Here is a 17,885-nt window from a genome sequence, read left to right as displayed (position 1 = left end):
TCCTAGTGTGAACTTGGACCTCTGCATGTCTCTTCATTCAACTTTTATGTGACACATTCCTTTTGTTTCTGTTTAAATGTTGTATGTCTTTCTCTCTTCCACTCTTTCCTCCCTCTCCTGTCTTTTTCCTTGTCTGTCCACACTATGTGCTGTCTTTCTCCTGGCCACTCATTTCCTGCTGTCTATAGTATCCATAAAGTGCAGTCTGCTGACCTGAGAAGAGTCTCAGCTCCCCCCGATTCCTTCACTGTGTGAGTACCTGGCTTTTTTATACTTTCAAAGTTCCGTAGTTCTTTGCTGTTACCCTGTGTGTCATTCAACCAGGAGACAGGGCAGTAAAATCCAGTGAGGAATGGGAAACGGCGTCTCAGGTGACAGCATGACAGGCACAAGGCAGTGGTCTTGGCAGCTAAGGCACAGTTCCACAGTACTTGAGTAAGGTGAGCAGGGCATGTCTGGTGATGGTAAACAGGTTCAGCCAAAAGTCCAGCTTGCAAGACAAAACCATAGCAACAGGCAGGTCAGAAGTTAAGTGCCAGGCTATATCCCTTGAAGCAGCTGAGAGCTCTCTATACTTGTTTCTTTTTTTTATGAAAAACATACTGTGAACAAACTCAGCTATAAGCTGTATCTCCAGATAGAGGTGATCAAAACAGGGAACTAGTCCCCCAGAGGTGTGGCTTGATATTGGCTGCAGCTGCTTTGAAGATGGAGACACCCCCTCCACCTTGGCAATATCTTGATTGTCAGCAACTCCACTGTACTAAGTTGCTAGAGAGTAGCTAAATTATTCAAGAGTCTAATGTATTTTTTAAGATGTGGTGAACTGGCACTTAAAAACACTTGTACCATCATATGTTGGTATCTTCTAATTCATCTTTTTTAGGAAAACATGCCATTTTATGAAAACCTGTGTGTGTCCACAATTAAAAAAAAAAAAGCAATGAACAAGCAAACAACAACAACAAAAACCCCAAACAAACAAACAAACTAGACCCCCCAAACAAACAAACAAACAAAACCAAAAAACAAACCTAACCTACCCCAAAACCACCCTCACCTGGACTGGTTCTTGGGTTCCCACAGAAACCAAACAAAAAACCAAAACCCAGCTTAGTATCTTATGTCAACTCCAGCAGTGTAGCTTGTCTTCAGAAGTGCTTTTTTACTATTCAGTTAAAAAATACATGTTTTACCTTTTGTTGACACCCCTTTTTTCTTCTTGCTTTGTCACTCTTCTGAGGGACACATTTTCCAAGTTTATGACTATCCAATAGATTAATTTGAAATGCATGTTGGAAAATAACTACTTTCAGAGCTATAAATCCAAGTATTCAGAACAGAAACTTGATTCAAAGAATGATTCTTATTCTATCATAGGAAAAATTCAATGGTATATGCTAAAAGAAAACCTATCAGCACTTCTCTGTTCTAAAGACTGAGCATGTGCAACAGATGGTTCAACAAACCAAGAGTTATTTGGGAAAGCTGATTGAATAATTTTAAAAGCAAATTTCAGCTTTGCAGAAAAGGACATGGGCATCCTGGTGATCACTCAGTTGACCATGAGCCAGTAATGTGCACTTGTGACAAAGAAGGCTCATGGTATCCTGGTCTGCATTCCTCCTGTGATGAAAGGCTGAGACAGCTGAGTCTGTTTAGCTGAGCAAAGAGAAAGCTCAGGTGTGATTTCATCAAAGTCTATAGGTATCTCAAGAATGGATCTAAAGAAGATCAAGCCAATCTCTTTTTGGTGCTGCCCAGTGACAGGAGAAGAGGCAGTGGACACAAAGTGAAAGACAGAAGGTTCTTCCTGAAAAAGCTTTTACTGTAAAAATGACCAAGCACTGGCATAGGTTGTCCAGAGAGGCTGTGGAGTCTCCATCCTTGGAGATACTCAAAAGCTGCCTGCACATGGTCCTGGGCAGCCTGGTGCAAGTGGCCATTGCCTGAGCAGATGACCTCCAGAGGTTTCTTCTGACATCAACTATTCTGTGATTCTGTGAAGTTTCAGAAAGCTGCAAATTCCTCCTTGTTATTTTGCAAACAAGGAAAGATTTCAAATTCAGTGTGCGTTATCCCTGGATTGTATTTGCTGTACTTTGCTGAGGAACAGAAAGTAATACAAATAACTTGTCTCACTGATGCAGTATCTAAAAAAGCCTCTAGAAAAAAGTTGAGATAAGCCTTATTGCTTACACAGAACATTAAGTAAGCTGTGGGTGTGGGAGAATGGGTATTGTTTTCAAACTGAGGGATATCCTTTGGAAAATTACCTCCAGGTTTTGATACAATTCATTTCACTGTCTCATTTGATATTAGCTGTCAGGATAAGTCAGGGAGAGAGAGAGACTTGTGAGCCCCAAACTAATTTGTAAGTCAAAGATATTCTGTATCTTAAAATCTGTAAAAATAGATTAAACATGCTACTGCACTGCCGCTACCAATTAATATGTCTGGCAAATTAAAATAAGAACCCATGAGGTATTCGGGAAATTTGATTTGGGTTGTGTTGGCTTTGAGATTCAAACTTCGTTGTTGTTGTTGTTGTTCAACAATATTGAAAGAGCCTGACTTCCAGTTAGTATGGAACAGCAGGGCAGATTCTGCTGAGACCTGGTCATGAATACAGCCTTAGATGAATTTCAGGTTTTCTGCAGCAGAATATGCATGGGAATTTGGGACAGCCAAAATTATCGGGCACATATGGTCTTTGTTGCAGAGACAGTAGAACTGATCCATTTCAAATCTTTATACAGGGTGCATAAGTAAATGTAAGTGTTGTATTTTTAATTGAGGCTCTTTTAACAGGAGAGTAAAGACTTGCATTTTCCTGCTGGATGTTCAGTTGGGATGAGAAGGATACACATGGGAGAATACAGTTGCATTGTGTGGTTGATGCAGAGGAGATCTGAAAAAAATTACCATTTGAAAAATGAAACATAATTGACTTACATAGCTTTTACTGGCCTTTCACAAGTGAAATAAGCACTCTGGACATGCTGTGTGTGTGGTGTGTGATTGTTTGGTCATTTTTTTGTTTGGTTGGTTTGTTGCTTTTTTTTTTTTAAATTGCAAAATCTGCATAAACAAAAATACAAGTATCAACTTATTTTTAAATAGTTTATGGTCTTTTGTAGAGTTTACAGAATCATGATTGCAGCAAGTTATGCATATAAAACCTGTGAGAATACAAAAGGAGTACTCTGAAACAATTTTTTTGCTTTTAGAGATCCAAATGCCAAACAGAATCAGTTTTGTGGGTTAGGCTGAGTATGGGTGTTGTCCATAGGAGGAGAGTGTAAAAAAATATAGTAGGAGACAAGGCATAAAGGAGAAAGCGTTAGAGCGAGCTATTCTCCAAATGCATATTTAAGGATGAAAATGCTTTTATGTATCTTCTCCCATTTCCCCATTACATGAATTGTAGGGAATTGAGTCTTGTATTTTCCAGTTTTTCTTGTTTAGTATGTGGGCTTCTGTTTAGTGGGATCATTACTACTGGAGAATCCACTGTGCTTGGAAGTGTAAAGTGCAAGTGAACCACAGCTAGCATGATGGAGGAGAAAAAAAACAAAGACCAGGATTCTACCTGGCACTCGGACATGTGTTTAAACCTATATGTGATTCAAGCCTTTATACAGTAAAACAGTCAAGCACTTGCTGGAGCAAGTGTGAGGTAAGAAAGCGCAAAAGGGTTTAGTACAGTTGAGTTAACCTGGCTTATCTGGGATAACACTCATAAAATAGAACAACAACAACAAAAAATATTTGGTGGAGCTTCTATTTTAGGGGTATTTTTTTAAGTAAAGAACTTAGAAAGAGCTTTGCCTTAAAATAACAATGGGCTTCCTTGAAACTTGGAAATTTGTCCATCAGGAGAGGCTCAGTGATTCTGCTCTGTTGTGGCAATTCTTATGTTTTAAGTAGATAAAAGTTGTGAAAGCCATGCTTATTTTTAATGCATCATTTTCAAGTTCTGTCAATGAGAGATCTCAAATCAAGGTTAATTTCTTTTTCTCCTCTGATTGCTGCTTTCCTTTTTCCAATTGTTGTAAAGCCTGGAACATTTAATTAATTTTGCGTGTTTATTTCTTCTCTAGGAGATAGGTAATTCATTAATCTGTCACTGCAAACATACCTCAGAGGAGTGTGATTTTTTTGTTGTTCTTTTCTAAAATTTTTTTTTTTTGCAAGGGAAGGGCAGTAGAAGATTTCTTTTTCTGTTTATTGAATCAGATTAAAATCTGTATGTGTATAGGCTAATGTGGGTGTATTCTGGAAGTTTTATCACAACTTTTTTGCTGGATTCTGTAGAGTTGTTGGACTGTTTATTATTATTTCCTTTCTCTATGCAGGCACAAAGCATAAGAAACACTTCACAGATTTCATAAATAATTGATAATAGGGATTAAGGCACATATAATTTAAAAGGCTGTCTTCCCAGCTGAATTGACCTGGTAGTGTGGCAGAAGTGTTACGAGGTTGTTGTGGAGCAGAGCCAAGGGCATGACCCATGCTCACTCTGACTGCGTTCTGTCCTGGGTGACTGGAGGCAGAAGCGTATTTCTTAGGAAAAACAGGTGTGCTCCAAGTGAGTTGGCTGCCATCCTCTTGCCTGTTGCTGGATGATTAATAGGAGTGAGAGGAGGAAGTCACAACTTCATCAAATGCTGAGTGTGCTTTCTTGGTGAATGAAAGTAGATCAAGTTCTACACATAGTCACAGAATGAGTACTTGTGGCTTTGCTCCTGTGGGTTTGAACAGTTTGGCAGGTGGTGATGGCAACACTTCTAGAATCCCCAAAATGTTATAGTTCAGTTATAGGAGGGAAACAAATGCAAACCTCTTCTTTGATAAGAAATTTCCAGCAGGGGTGGGGACTTCACCTTGCAAACAGTTTATCTAGCATGATGTTGCGCTATTCCTGAAAAAAAAGAGTGGTTCCAATTCTGCTGTTTAGCCTGGTGCAATATGGGATGGACATCTCCTTACAGAAAGTAGACTTAAAAAACAAAAAAGTCAAATATTTATGTTAATGAATGTCCACAAGTTTTAAGAATTTCCGGAAAGCGTGCCCTTTTCATTGTAAGTTATTCAATATCTAGGTGATCTTCTGTATTCTTGTGGAAAAGTCAAATGCTGTTTGATAGATAGTAATGCAATTTCTTTGTACCATTCAGCCATTTTGCAGATACAAAAGGAAAGAAAAGAGTTCTCTGTTACTGAAATTATGTGTGTTTTTTAATGTGAATGGAATGATTTTGAGAGGACCTCATAGCTTCTTCCAACTAAATAATGTGCATAGCATTTCTACAAGGCTCATTTGGGTTGTTATTTAATAATGCCACGAATGTGCACTTCCGGTCCATGGTAATCAAAAGTTCATCAAATAAAATTCAATATCTTAGACTAGCCTACCTATGCTCCTGATTTGAGAAGATTGATATTTAGATTTGTGTTTAAGTGAAACCATTATAGCTAATCAACATGAATGAACAGAGTGTTTCAGTTGACCTGAATCTGTCTTTATGGTCCCATGGGGCATATGGCCTTTAGGATGTAATTCTGTGGATTGGTGTGTTTGAGGAATGAGATTCTTAATTAGATTCTTTAGGAGGTAATGGAATTCATTCATCTGTACTTTAAATTCCTTTTGAGTACATAATATGCCATTTTGAAGAATAATAAATGTAAGGAACTTAAATATTTTAAGTTGAATTGCAGTGCAGCAATCTCCCCAAATTTATTTATAAATTGTCAGCTGCTGTATCTAGAAAGCTTTTCTTCCTCTCCTTACAGTTGAGCAAGTTGTTTTGTATAGTGTTTAGAAACATCCATTTCTATTAATACTGTACTAATGTTTGCTTTTAGTGACATTCATCACCCTATTAGCTTGTACATGGACATGCTTAGGTACTTAAGCTTTGTGGTTTCTGAATACATTGAGTTTGTCTGAACAAGATAAATTGTGCAATTCGTATAACAATATGGATTATTATACAGTGTCTGTGAAGACTAGAGAAATAGTGATGGTGGAAATGTTTTTCTCAGCTGCATTATATAGAACTTTGTGTGGAGCTCATGAGTTCTGTGAGTGAATGAGTTAGATGGATTTGTTGGATGATGAGGACAATATCTCCTGGTGTCTATTGCCAGTCTGATAGCACAAGGAATGAATATTAACATTGTGAATTAGCCAAAGCTATATTGAATAGGTAATAAAATTTAATGACACATTAATATAATGTCAGCCGTATTCTGACAGAGCAAAGAGTATTTGCAAATAAATCATGAACAAAACCATTAGATATCAGTCACTGAATAAATGGGTTTTATGTTTGTGTATGTATATACATACTTATGTATGTGTTTGAGTTATGAATAGATAACCTGTGACTGGACATAGCTAAGTATATAAAATCTCTACCCTGTAGAAAGCACCTCTTAGCATCCCTATCTCTGATAATATTTTATTTTCTATGGAAAACTGCTGCTTCCAAGGTTACATTTTTATGAAGAAAATAGCTAAACTTTTCAAATGGGCAAAATGGCAAGTTTCTCCAGTTGTATGTTTTAGCACATACAGCTTGCTTATGTGGTAGTAGTTCCATGTCTTTATAGAAAGGGGGTGAACAGGAAACTCTGACCCTTGCCAGCTGATTAGACTCCCATTCTTGACCTGGAAGGGAACTATTTCTCATCAGGTGTTTCTTTTTTCCACAGAAGCAAATTTGGAGATACATAGTACACTGATGTATCAAAAAATATATTTTTTACAAATGCATGGGAAGTGTCCTTTTATTTCCTAGTTAAAAGGTGCTTTTGGAGATTGTGTGTGGCTCCTGGAGCAGCAAAAATATTTTAGATTTGCTGTTGATTTTAGATCTTTTTGCTCTTCCAGTTTCATGCAAATAAAAAGGGCTTGCTCACTTTGCCCTTTTAGGTGGAAGAACTCATTTGACTCAAGAAGATGATGCTGGAAATGCAATAGGTTGCCACTGGCTTCAGGCCAGGAAATAATATTTGTAAAGAGAAAGCTCACATTTTCCTTATGTGACATTAAGTAGAGTCAACATAGCCACAGAAGTCAGCATTGTCTTTCTCTCCCTTTGGTGTTCAAACACTATTTTGTCCTCAAAGGGAGGATTCGGGGAGACAAAATTTAATTAAGCAAGGACTGGCAGATATTGGCAGCAGGCTTGACATCCTCCACCTCCCCTTTTTGCAGGTCTTCTTCAGCACCAAGTGCAGAGTCAAAATGACTGTCCTTTCATGTTAACATAAAGGATGCAAACATACACGTGGAGAAGCTGTTCTGTTTCTGTCTTCTTTTCCTCTCCCTCTTTCATGAGATATCTAGATTATCCTCTTTAGTTGGTTGAATAATTCCTGTACAGGAGTAACAGCTTGTGGTCAAGTGGTTATTTTGAACCGAGGATTAGAAAGCCTATTTTTTTAATAGAGCTCCAGCTTGGGTTGTTCAAATATTTCTGTACAACAGTACAGATTTGGTTCTGTTTTCAGGAGAAACAACGGTTTGGGACAGTTTTCTGAGTTGAGCTTACACTTAGCTTAATTCAGCCAATAGTAAGGATGAGTATCTTTGTGGCACGGTTGAATTTTACAACAGAAATAAGAACTTGCTAAATTCTCCTGTTTCCCCACTTCTTTTCCTCCCAGCTGAGTTCAAAGAAGTAGAGGTAATTCACAAGAAATCCCTTCCCCACACCTCCCAACAACCCCCAGGTTGTGAAGTGATCACCTGGAAGACTGAGCTACTGTCATCATAACGCGTGGTAGCAGAACATTATGGGAAAAGGAGCATAGCATTTCCTTTGCCCCTTAGACAAAGACTATGCAGTTAAACTCCTGTGTTTTCTGATTTAAGGGGAAGAAAGGAAGAAGCACTGGGCTCAGTGCAATTATGTTCTTGTTCCATCTATGCACCTTTCCCATCCATTTGCATGCACTCATCTTCTCAGGGTTGCTGAACCTGCTACAGAGCCCGCAGGTGGAGAGTGCTGTTTTGTAGGATGACATAAGGGCACCTGAATTAGAAAGCTGCCCCCTAAAGCTGTGCTGGAAGTTACTATCCCAGGTGTCTATTGTTGTGCAAAAGCTAATTTTAAATATAGGCAGTTTTCTGATATCTTGGGACATTTTGATGCAAGAGTCCCTGTCAGTCAGCATAGGAAAAACATTGGGCAGCCTATATGTTTCTGAGTATTTCAGTCTTGCTGCCACTGTTAAATGTTTACATCTTCTACACTGTTCTTCATGTATCTTGGGTTTATTTTCATTGTTAATATAGAAACTCCTGCTCAGAACATGAATTGCATCAGTGCAGATCCTTCAAGTGCATTGTCTTACACTCCAGTTCTGGAGGCAACTTCAATGCATCATCTTTACCACCTTTTAGGCAAAAAATACATATGCCAGTAGAGGATTTTTTTAACTGTGACTTTTCGATCTTTATTTGCATTTGTCCAGATGCGACAAAGCTGTTTATACCAACAGAAAGCAGGCAATAAGCTAATGCTGAAGTAAGTGATAAATGCCATCCCAGTGGCTCTAACAAGAGATGGCCACAAACCGTGTGTTTTTTCAGGTCTGCATTATTTTCAGGTCAAAAATAAAGTTGCTTGCTTTTTTAAAAAGAAAGAAAAACTTTATATTTGGATATGTGGCTTATCCTGATTTATGTTTAAACTAACAGTGCAAATGCTATGGGTCAAATATCTTAGAATTGAGACAAAGACAAAAGTAAGCATGTATGTTTATGATACTGCACACGATTTCAGTTTTGAAAAGGCAGTGTTTTTATTTGGTGGTCATACGACTGGCAGAGTTCTGTTGCTAACTAGATGAAAACAGAGAAAATACATGGTCTTTTGGTGGAAGTACAGGATGAAGTATGTACTTCTAACCAAGCCTGGGGCCGGTTCTTACAGGAGAGATGTTTGATATATGCATTATAACACACAGGTTATCTATCTTTCTTTAAAAGTGGAAAATGCAAATGTGGCTAAGTTAATTCACATAGCATTCAGCACAAAATCAAATAATAGGTTATAGTAAGGTGGAAGCCAGTATGGAATCAAAATAAAGATTTCAGGACAACTTCCTATCAATATACAGACACTTAAATTTATAGATAATGACCCGTTGAATATTTCAAAATTATATAGCCAGTTAAGACACCCAAATGTGTCTGAAATATGTAGAAATGAGGTTCCTGTGCTGCTGCTTGCTTTTGAAAGTCCTCCTGAATTCTGTTTATTGGACTCAATACTGCGGAAATCCATTTCTTAGCTATATTTCTGATTCCTGTTTCCCAGAACAGATACTGAATGAGGATACTTCAGGGATATGAGGATGAGTGTTCTTATGGACAGAGGAACAGTTGTCCCAAGAGACTTCCCAAGAAAGCATCTGTGTTCTGAAAAACAGCTTAGCAGGTCTACTGGCTGTGGTAGGCCCCTAGGGATGTACAAAAAGGCAAACTGCAGAGAGGAGGGGTATCTATATAGCAATTAAAGAACTCAGAAAAACCTCTGTAATTCCAGGCCACACAGCCAGCAAATGGGCTTCTTGATCTTGCGTGTCATTTACAGTGTAATGTCTATGTTGTTTTGTGGTGGGTAGTCATAATTTTAAACTCAGTGTTGGGCCTGTAAGGTGTTGGCCCAGTTTTGAAGAGGCTTGCTCTTCTTTCGGGGAAGATTAAAATTGCTTTCTATCCTATTTTCATTTTGCTTTTCCATGGAACACTTCATCTGAGAAGCTTTCTTCTTTTCTTGCAGTCCTCATTCCATCCCAGATCGCCTGCGAATCAGAGTGAACAAGATTAATTTACAAGAATACGAGGGGCTACATTACGACAAGGAAAAACTCCGGGAAGCTTGTAAGTTGGAAGAAGCCAGGTTGTAGTTGCCTTTGGTAGAACATTGTGTATAAATCTTGCAATAACAAAAAACTCCAAAACAACAACAAGAAAAAAACTCAAACATGGAGTCAAACATACCTTTTTGGATGAGTCATGTAGCGTGTGTATTCATCTGTGCATGTATTTGCACATACATATTCTCTCTACATAAATATTCTCTCTATAAAATGCATATATAGAGAATTCACCTGTTTTCTTACTTAACTATGCCTTCTACAAGTTGATTTGATTTACCATAAAATAAGTGGTTTTCACACTTGTTATTTTATTCATGTGTTTCTGTTGGTTCTGCTGGGTCTCTACTAGTGTATTAAACTATTCAAGGTTTTATGATTAGCATCTAATATGGAACTGAGCAGGGGGACCATGATTAATTTCATATTGAGAATGTGCTCTGACCTTGAACGTGGTTCTTGCACAGGTACATTTATCCTGGGAAACAAATCTGGCTTCCCTAGTCCCCTATTGTTTAAAAGCCTTCAGTTTTCTACATAAGAGAATAATCACTGTTTTGTCTCTTTATATAATGGTTAAATTGCCACATTCAGGGGCAAGGCAAAAGCAGACAGCCCGTTGCTTTGGCAACATTAATAATGATGATCCATACTCAAAGATGGAGTTCCTTTCCTTAGTGACACACAGAGTCATTAATCAATGAGGGACATGGCTGCTTGTGATAACAATTTAATAGTCTTGTTCGTGCATCTGGCTCATTATTCATATTAAATTACAAGCATGACTGTTTGTTGTGCAACAAAGCTTCAGCTCCCTCTGTAATACAGAACTCTTTGGTAATTACAGGATGACAATCCTTTTAATTGGTGTGCTTATCTCACTGTTGTAAGATAGTTAAACTGTTTCCCTTCCACTTCTCTAGTTCTACCCCTCCTTATTCTCCCAGTTCACCAGCCCTCCTTCCAAAAAAAACCAACCTGAAATGGCTTAAATTTTACTATATGTCCTGATGACCTTTTCTGAAGTTCCTGTTAGCAGGTTTTGGTCATAATTAAAGCAATCAAAGCCTTCATCACTGGACTGAGAAGAATTTCAACAGGATGAGCATTATGGCTCACTGGAGAGGAATTTGCTTCAAGTTTAAATTGAGAATTTGACCTTGAGTAGATGTCAGGCCATGTTGAACCCACATCTATCCAACCCTGTCAGAAACAATCTGTTTCATTTGATGATTCATCCTATGGTTTTCCGTTTGAGGAGAATTATCTTAATCCATCCTCACTATGGACATTAAATTGTGTGTGTGTGTGTATTTGTGTGTATTTGTTATATATTATGTAGAGAATGATCTAGAACCTTTGAGATTTGGTTTAGATTACACACTGATTTGATGACTGGCTGAATGTGTGCTTAAGAGGTTTTCATTCAAAAAAGTAGATGTTTGTCCATTAAAACGATTGCTTTCAAGCATTGGCAGGCCACTTGCAGTAAGGCCCTTTTGTCTTTCAAGTTGCTGCATGGCCAGCTTGATAATATAATATAGCCAGACTAGAATATTTTCTCTAGATGTTTTTCATGAAGTCGTTTTTCCTATCTGTCCTCCTTTAGCTATGTCAGTAATGCCTGTGCATTACTGTTTTTACATTGAAATATGAAAAAGAAAATAATATCCCCATCAACCTAAAATAAATCAGAAAATATACCTCACCTTACCCCTTGCAGTTATTAGGAATGTGTAGTATAAGGACACATAATTTACAGCATACACTGATGCTCATCAGCTGACTTCTCTGGACATATAACCTAAGTGTCTCCTGTCAGAATTGTCCAACATTTAGTTTTCAGGAGCCTGATCTTGATTTGGGAACTTCTTGGTGAAGTTAATTACAACTGAAGAAAATTATGTATGGGAAGAAAAGCGTTCTCTAAACAGTCAGAAACAAAACTGTTTTAAATATTCTAGCCAGCTCCTGGAATTCCATGAAGTGAAAAATAGAAAAACCCTATGGTTCACTGAGCATAGACCCAACATTCCACTTTTCCTGTGACTTACTGCAAGATGCTTGCATCTCTTCTGGAAACTGAGGCATAGCCAGTCATCAAGCTGCATGGTTACACTAGAGGACTACATAACTTAAGCTTTATGAGGAAGGAAGCTGCAAAAAATTACATCAATATTCCTTTAAAGAAGAACAGATGATAGCCATTTAAATTGCATTTCTGACATAGCTAATTGGACATATTTTACAAGGTTTTCTGGTGACAAGTCTATAGACTTCTGCCTGCCTGGCTCTGTCATATGTTAAATACTTACTTGAAATAAGCGTGCTGACTACGTCCCCATCATTGAATAATTTCATGGAGCATTGCCACTAAATGTTATCTAGCTAAAGGGGAGAAGAGGAATGCTAAGGGAGGAGAAGCAACCTTCCTTCCTTTAACAAAGAAAGTGATTATGTGGGGAGGAAAGTGGAAATAAATACATTTCCATGGCAAATAAATAACTGAAATTTTGTCAGTCTGAATTAAAAATCTAAATGCAGAAAATATTTGTGCACCAGCAAAATACAAGAACGCTTGCGTTGGGTCCTGTTTCTACAATAGAGTTTCTACAAGGCCTGTTACTGTAAGTGGGGTTAGCTTCCTTCAGCACTACGGTAGCTCTCAGGTGCATGTAAGTCTCATTAGATGCTTGCAAGAGACTCAATCTACATATCTGTCCAGGCTTTGGCAGAGTACCTACAGCTTAATTCCAGAATAGTGTGATTACCATCTATCCCCTGCCCAGAAGTATTAAAAGCACTTTTACCTCCATAAATCACTTGAAAACGAAACCATAATCTCACAGCAATCTGAATAGGAAAAGGAAGCCAGTTAATAACGAGTCATGCTGTTATTCCTGAAAAATAAGAAAGCAGTTATTATGGTTTTTGCCTGTTACATGTTTCCATACTAGAGTTTTGAAAGCTCTGACATTAGTGTCATAATCTGGATCATTTTAACTCACAGTAAATACATTTTGCTTCCCTTGTTTGCTTAAAATACTGATTTGATATCCAACCACTTCACCTAAAATTCCACTTCCCAAAGTATACCAACTCATCATACAAATTGTTCCATGAAGATTAATCCTCACTCTGCTGGAGGTAGACACCTAATTTTGAACAGTTAAAGAATGTCATTTTGTCCTCTGAAGGGCACGACTGTTCTTAGCCCATTCTCCTCCTTTTACTTTCTGCTTTTCTTGTCACTGCAGCTGGCATTTAACCAAGATGCTGTTTCTGAATTGGCCCTTTCTTCCTTCCTTCCCCATGCTTTTTCTTTTCTCTTTCATTCTTTCTTCTGTCAGCCTCTCAGTATTGTCTGTGGGTTGATTGATGATGGTACAGAGGATGCTTATTGATCCTTCACTGAGGAGGAGTGAATGCTTCCATGCAATCTTGTGAGAAAGAGATATATGTTGGCATTTTAGTTATGTTGTAATGTTCTGTGAATGTAGTTGTCTTCTCTAACATGTTCCTATACATTCCCCAAGCACTTGTCACCCTGGTCAGCAGCTTCACCATATCCTACGCAACATGATAGTTGTATATTACATGACCATAACCAAGATTATTGTATTAAAAAAGTGAGTTGGGGTCATATTGCTAGATGTACAGAATTTAATTCTATCTCTTTTGCCTGTGTATTTTCTGTGCACTCTATCTGTGAACTCCTATTACTCGAGAAAAGTGTGATTCAAAGCAGCATTGGGAGGGAACAACTGAGTTATTTTTAAAACAGCAAGATCTTTCTATTTGTGACACCATATTTTCTCCTTTCCAGTGTTACTAAGAAATTCCTGACAATGGAGGTAAATGCAGGAATTATATATATATTTTTTAAGAAATAACAAAAAAACCCCAACCATTAACTATTTAGTGACCAAATGGTCTTCAACACTTCCTAGTTCTTCTTGCCAACACTCTTGTAGATTTGCCCCATGAAGATGGCGTAGTGAAATAGCTCACCAACAACAGTAGCTGCACAGGGTGGAGGTTTTTTTGTGTGTGTTTGTTTGTTGGTTTGGGTTTTTTTTTTTAATAAAATGTGTCAGCTCTTACTGCTCTTAACTTGTTTTGTGTGGTCTAGCCACGGAAAACCAATCTTAGTTTGCTCAATACTACTAAGAGTAAGGAGGAATCATACCTGACTGTAGTGTAGCAGTGTCAGAAATAGCTCTGTAACAGTTCTGGGTCTCCCACACTGTCTTTTACGCAGAGGCAGCTGTTCCTTATTTCCTTGTGAATAAAACCGGACACTAGAATAAAAAACTATTTTTGAAGAAAAATTTAGCTCCATGTGTATAACAATTGAACTATCTGCAATCTAACTATCCTTTTCTCTGCAGCCTTCTTGCTTTGTGTGTTGGAGTGGAGGCTGGTATAACACAATGTGTTGTTAACCTCAAATTCTTGTCTCTCTCTGATTATATCTAGCCAGATGTCTATATTGCATATGTACCTGCCTTTAAATTCTGTGAGTTATCTGAGGATTTTGGGGTCATCCTAAGAGTTCTTATCCTAGGTATGCAGAGGTAAATTGATTGACAAGCTTGTGAGTCCTTTGGGATGTGTGTCTGTACAGACATACTGTAGTTTCCCCATACCAGCAATATACTTAGCACAGTTTGAGAATCACTTATCTGTGAAATGTATTCTGATACTTTAAAGTTCAGGGAAATGGCAGGTGAAGCTAATTTGGAGACTATTCCTTGTGATTTTTAGCAACTAGTTAAATAAGAAAAGGTCAGAGCTGAGTACTCAGTGTTTACATCCTGAATATCCATAATGTAAAGGACAAAGGGGAGCAGAGAAACATCCTGCTAGGTGACTACTAGGATGAGGGAAACCTGAATTAGCAGATGGAGTGAGGACAGGGGAGACTAACCACTGAAAGAAATGCATTCCTGTTGGGAAGCAACTGGATAGATTTATGTAAGATGTGTTGTGTAGCTACAAACCTCCTCTTCCATCCTATAAAGGAAGCACCTATGATCACTTTTGTCAGAAGGTGTCTTAGGGGGGGACATGGTGGCTTATCTGTAGAAGCTCTGTAAAAGGCAGCATTACCTACAGACTGTCTACTAAATTTCTCTCTGTTTAAAAATCACCACAACTTTGTTTTTTCAACATGTGTTGTGTAGACGTTACCTAGTTCATGCATTTGTCTGTCACAGTGATTTAAAAGATCTGAAACTGACGAATTTGGATGTGTCACTTAAAGTCACTCAGTGAGATGAAAACAAGCAGGATAGAAGTCAGCAGTCAGTTAAATATTGGCAACTCTGCTGCCACGGAGCTCCCAGATTCTCATGCTGGTTTATACAGATGCAAAACACTCATAAATGTTTGTAACTGAAACAGAAATGACCCCCTCCAGCTGCCCCACCAAAAAAAATGAAACCAAACCAAAAGAAACCCACCACAAACAAAGAGGAAGTTGCCAAAGGCATTGCTTGTGTAGAAGAAAATATCTTTTTGCCTTTTGATGGATGAGATCTTATGGGCTTTGTCTAGATAGAACAGGGAATTACATTTCTAGTCATGACTGACACACATAGCCATGCATGTGTGCGTTGAAAGATTAGAAAGGCACAGGAGTTACAGAAGAAAAAGTAGGATGTGATCAGACAAGTAAAGGGAGTAGCACAATGAATATATGTACAGGTGATGAAATAGACAGCTTCAATTATTGGCTTTATCTTACTTTGATCTCTTGATTTGTAGTCATAGTAACATTTATTGAACACGTGCCATTGCTTCAGTTGGGAGGAACCAGTAAATCCAAACCAAAAGAATATCATCTCCTGTCACTGAGTTATAGAATCATAGAATGATTTGGGTTGGAAGGGACCTTTAAAGATCATCATGTTCCCTGCCATGGGCAGGGACATCTTCCACTAGATTAGGTTGCTCAAAGCCTCTGATCTTTAACATTTCCAGGGATGGTTCAAGCACAACTTCTCTGGGAAACCTGTTTGTGTCTCATCACCCTTGTTTCTTCATTATATCTAATCTAAATCTACCCTGTCTTGACTCCACATGGGGCGTATTTACATTCAATGGAGTCCTCTTCCTTTAGAACTAGTTGGGAAACTGTCACCTCTAAATTTGCCATGTCGTTTAAACTAGAAGAGATGGACAATATTCCAAATAGATATAAATATTTATTTACCCCAGAGGAGTGGGGAGATACAAAAATATTAAATTACATTTCAGACTTTCCAGTAAATCATGCTATAGTTTGTCTTTCTGGTAGAGACTTTTCTGTGATATTTTTTCTGTGCATATTCTACTTCTTTCATTTCCTTTCCTATAGCTTTTCTGATTTGACTTCCTCTTGCCTTTTCAGTTCTTTTTGTCCCTTTTGGCTGTGCCATTCCACCCACATCCTTCCTTTCTGTCTAAATCTGTTTCTGCAGATCTTGTAGCTCAGGTTGCTATTCTTTTTCTTAATCCTAAACCCTTACTCATTTTTCAGCCAGACCTCTTCTTTCAGTTCTTAGCCCTGATAACCATTCCCTGCCAGTTTCAATTAACAGTTTTTGTAGTTCATAGTTTTTTTTTTTTTCTGTAACCTGTTCCCTTTTGTGTGGTGTTTGTGACAAGTTCTCTCATTTGACTTGGCCAGGTTCTTGTTTTTTGTGGAAGGGTATTGGAAAAAAGTCACAGAGAGCCCGGAGGGGATGACCATCTTCTCAAACATGGTTTGGTTTAGTTTGATAACCTCCATTGTTTTTTACTTCCTAACTTGTGAAGATTTTAAAATTAAACCACTGGTGCCAAGAAAACTAGCAACCAATGAACCTAAGGAGGCTTAGTTTTTGTCAGCATAATAAATAAAAGTTATCTGAGGAGACACATGGCTTAGATTTGTGTGGTAAGAAAAACACTTTTCACAAACTCAGTTGTATTAAAACTATAGTGGCAAAGCCAAACCTCTTAATATAAATGTCTGAATATTTTATAATTCTCTCTGAACAAATTACTTGGTCCTTCACATTTCTAATAACAGTGGAAACCCCTCAGGAAAATGATATTCTCATAACATCTTCAGTAGCAAGGATCCTTTATTTGCTACATTAAACATGTAAAGTCCAATGTCTAATCTTCCCAGTCCCCTGAGGTATGTCAGACTTGGAATGAGTTTTCCTAGCATTCAAATCTACCTTAATGATCTGTCTCGAGGCTGTTTTGTTTGGGATTTGAGTGGGTTAATCATGGTGTTTAGATCAGAAATTGAACTTTTTAATAACAATATATGAGAAAGTTAATTGATTTTATTTTTTTTTTTACAGGGTTAAATGCAGTATATTTAGGATTCTTGCATTTGTGTTCTCAGAAGCATTAAAGAGTCCACTAACTTTAGAAATTCAGCATTATGGGCAGTTAATGGGTGGAAGATTTCTTCTTTGTTTATAAATTCTCTAGCTAATTTCATGAGGGCTTAGGAAATCGCTACTAATCTTGCAGTTAATTAGAGCAGCACTCTATAACCATACTGCTGCACCTACCCCGCCTTTCTCTTGCTGATACTCAATTGTAGTTAGTGTTGCTAGGAATAAAAAACTTTCTGCAGTACTGCTCCAGAATATGAAGCAACCGTCTGCCTGTCTCATCTCCTGGGGTTCTTGCACTGTTGCTCATCACTCAAGCATTAGAGTCTGTATCCACAGGTCCCTGGACAAAGTCCTTTTCACCATTCAGGGAACACAGAGAAACTGGAAGCTGGATGCAGGGGGCCAGAAGAGCAGGCATCTCAGGAGAAAAATTTCTGGCATTTGAATGCTGTGGCTTGACTCATGATCTGGGACTATCCCTTATTTTTGGCATATTCCCATGTGTGGATATATCCCTGTATCCATAGAAGCAGAAAGTATGTGGGTGTATGGGAAAAGTTGCACTGCAGTACCTGTGCTCTTAATGTAAGATTTTGTCTT

At 38.0% G+C, this 17,885-nt stretch overlaps 1 protein-coding gene across 3 annotated transcripts in view; it reads left to right on the top strand.

Moving 5' to 3' along the window:
- Positions 1-17,885, top strand: part of DGKI (diacylglycerol kinase iota) — a gene marked incomplete at its 3' end in the record, with an annotated part of 110,405 nt that overhangs the window by 31,997 nt on the left and 60,523 nt on the right. The window contains exons 14-15 of one of the 3 annotated variants that reach the window (XM_080342202.1): positions 189-251; positions 9,807-9,907. In XM_080342202.1, coding sequence (XP_080198328.1) covers positions 189-251; positions 9,807-9,907 — 164 coding nt within the window. Of the gene's footprint in view, positions 1-188; positions 252-9,806; positions 9,930-17,885 lie in introns of all 3 variants that reach the window. The other 2 variants (XM_080342200.1, XM_080342201.1) reach the window with 2 other exon arrangements.

Source organism: Nesoenas mayeri (genome assembly GCF_963082525.1).
Source record: "Nesoenas mayeri genome assembly, chromosome: 1".
In the NCBI taxonomy this organism is placed as follows: Eukaryota; Metazoa; Chordata; class Aves; order Columbiformes; family Columbidae; genus Nesoenas; species Nesoenas mayeri.
This window is presented reverse-complemented; position numbering and strand designations above follow the sequence as displayed.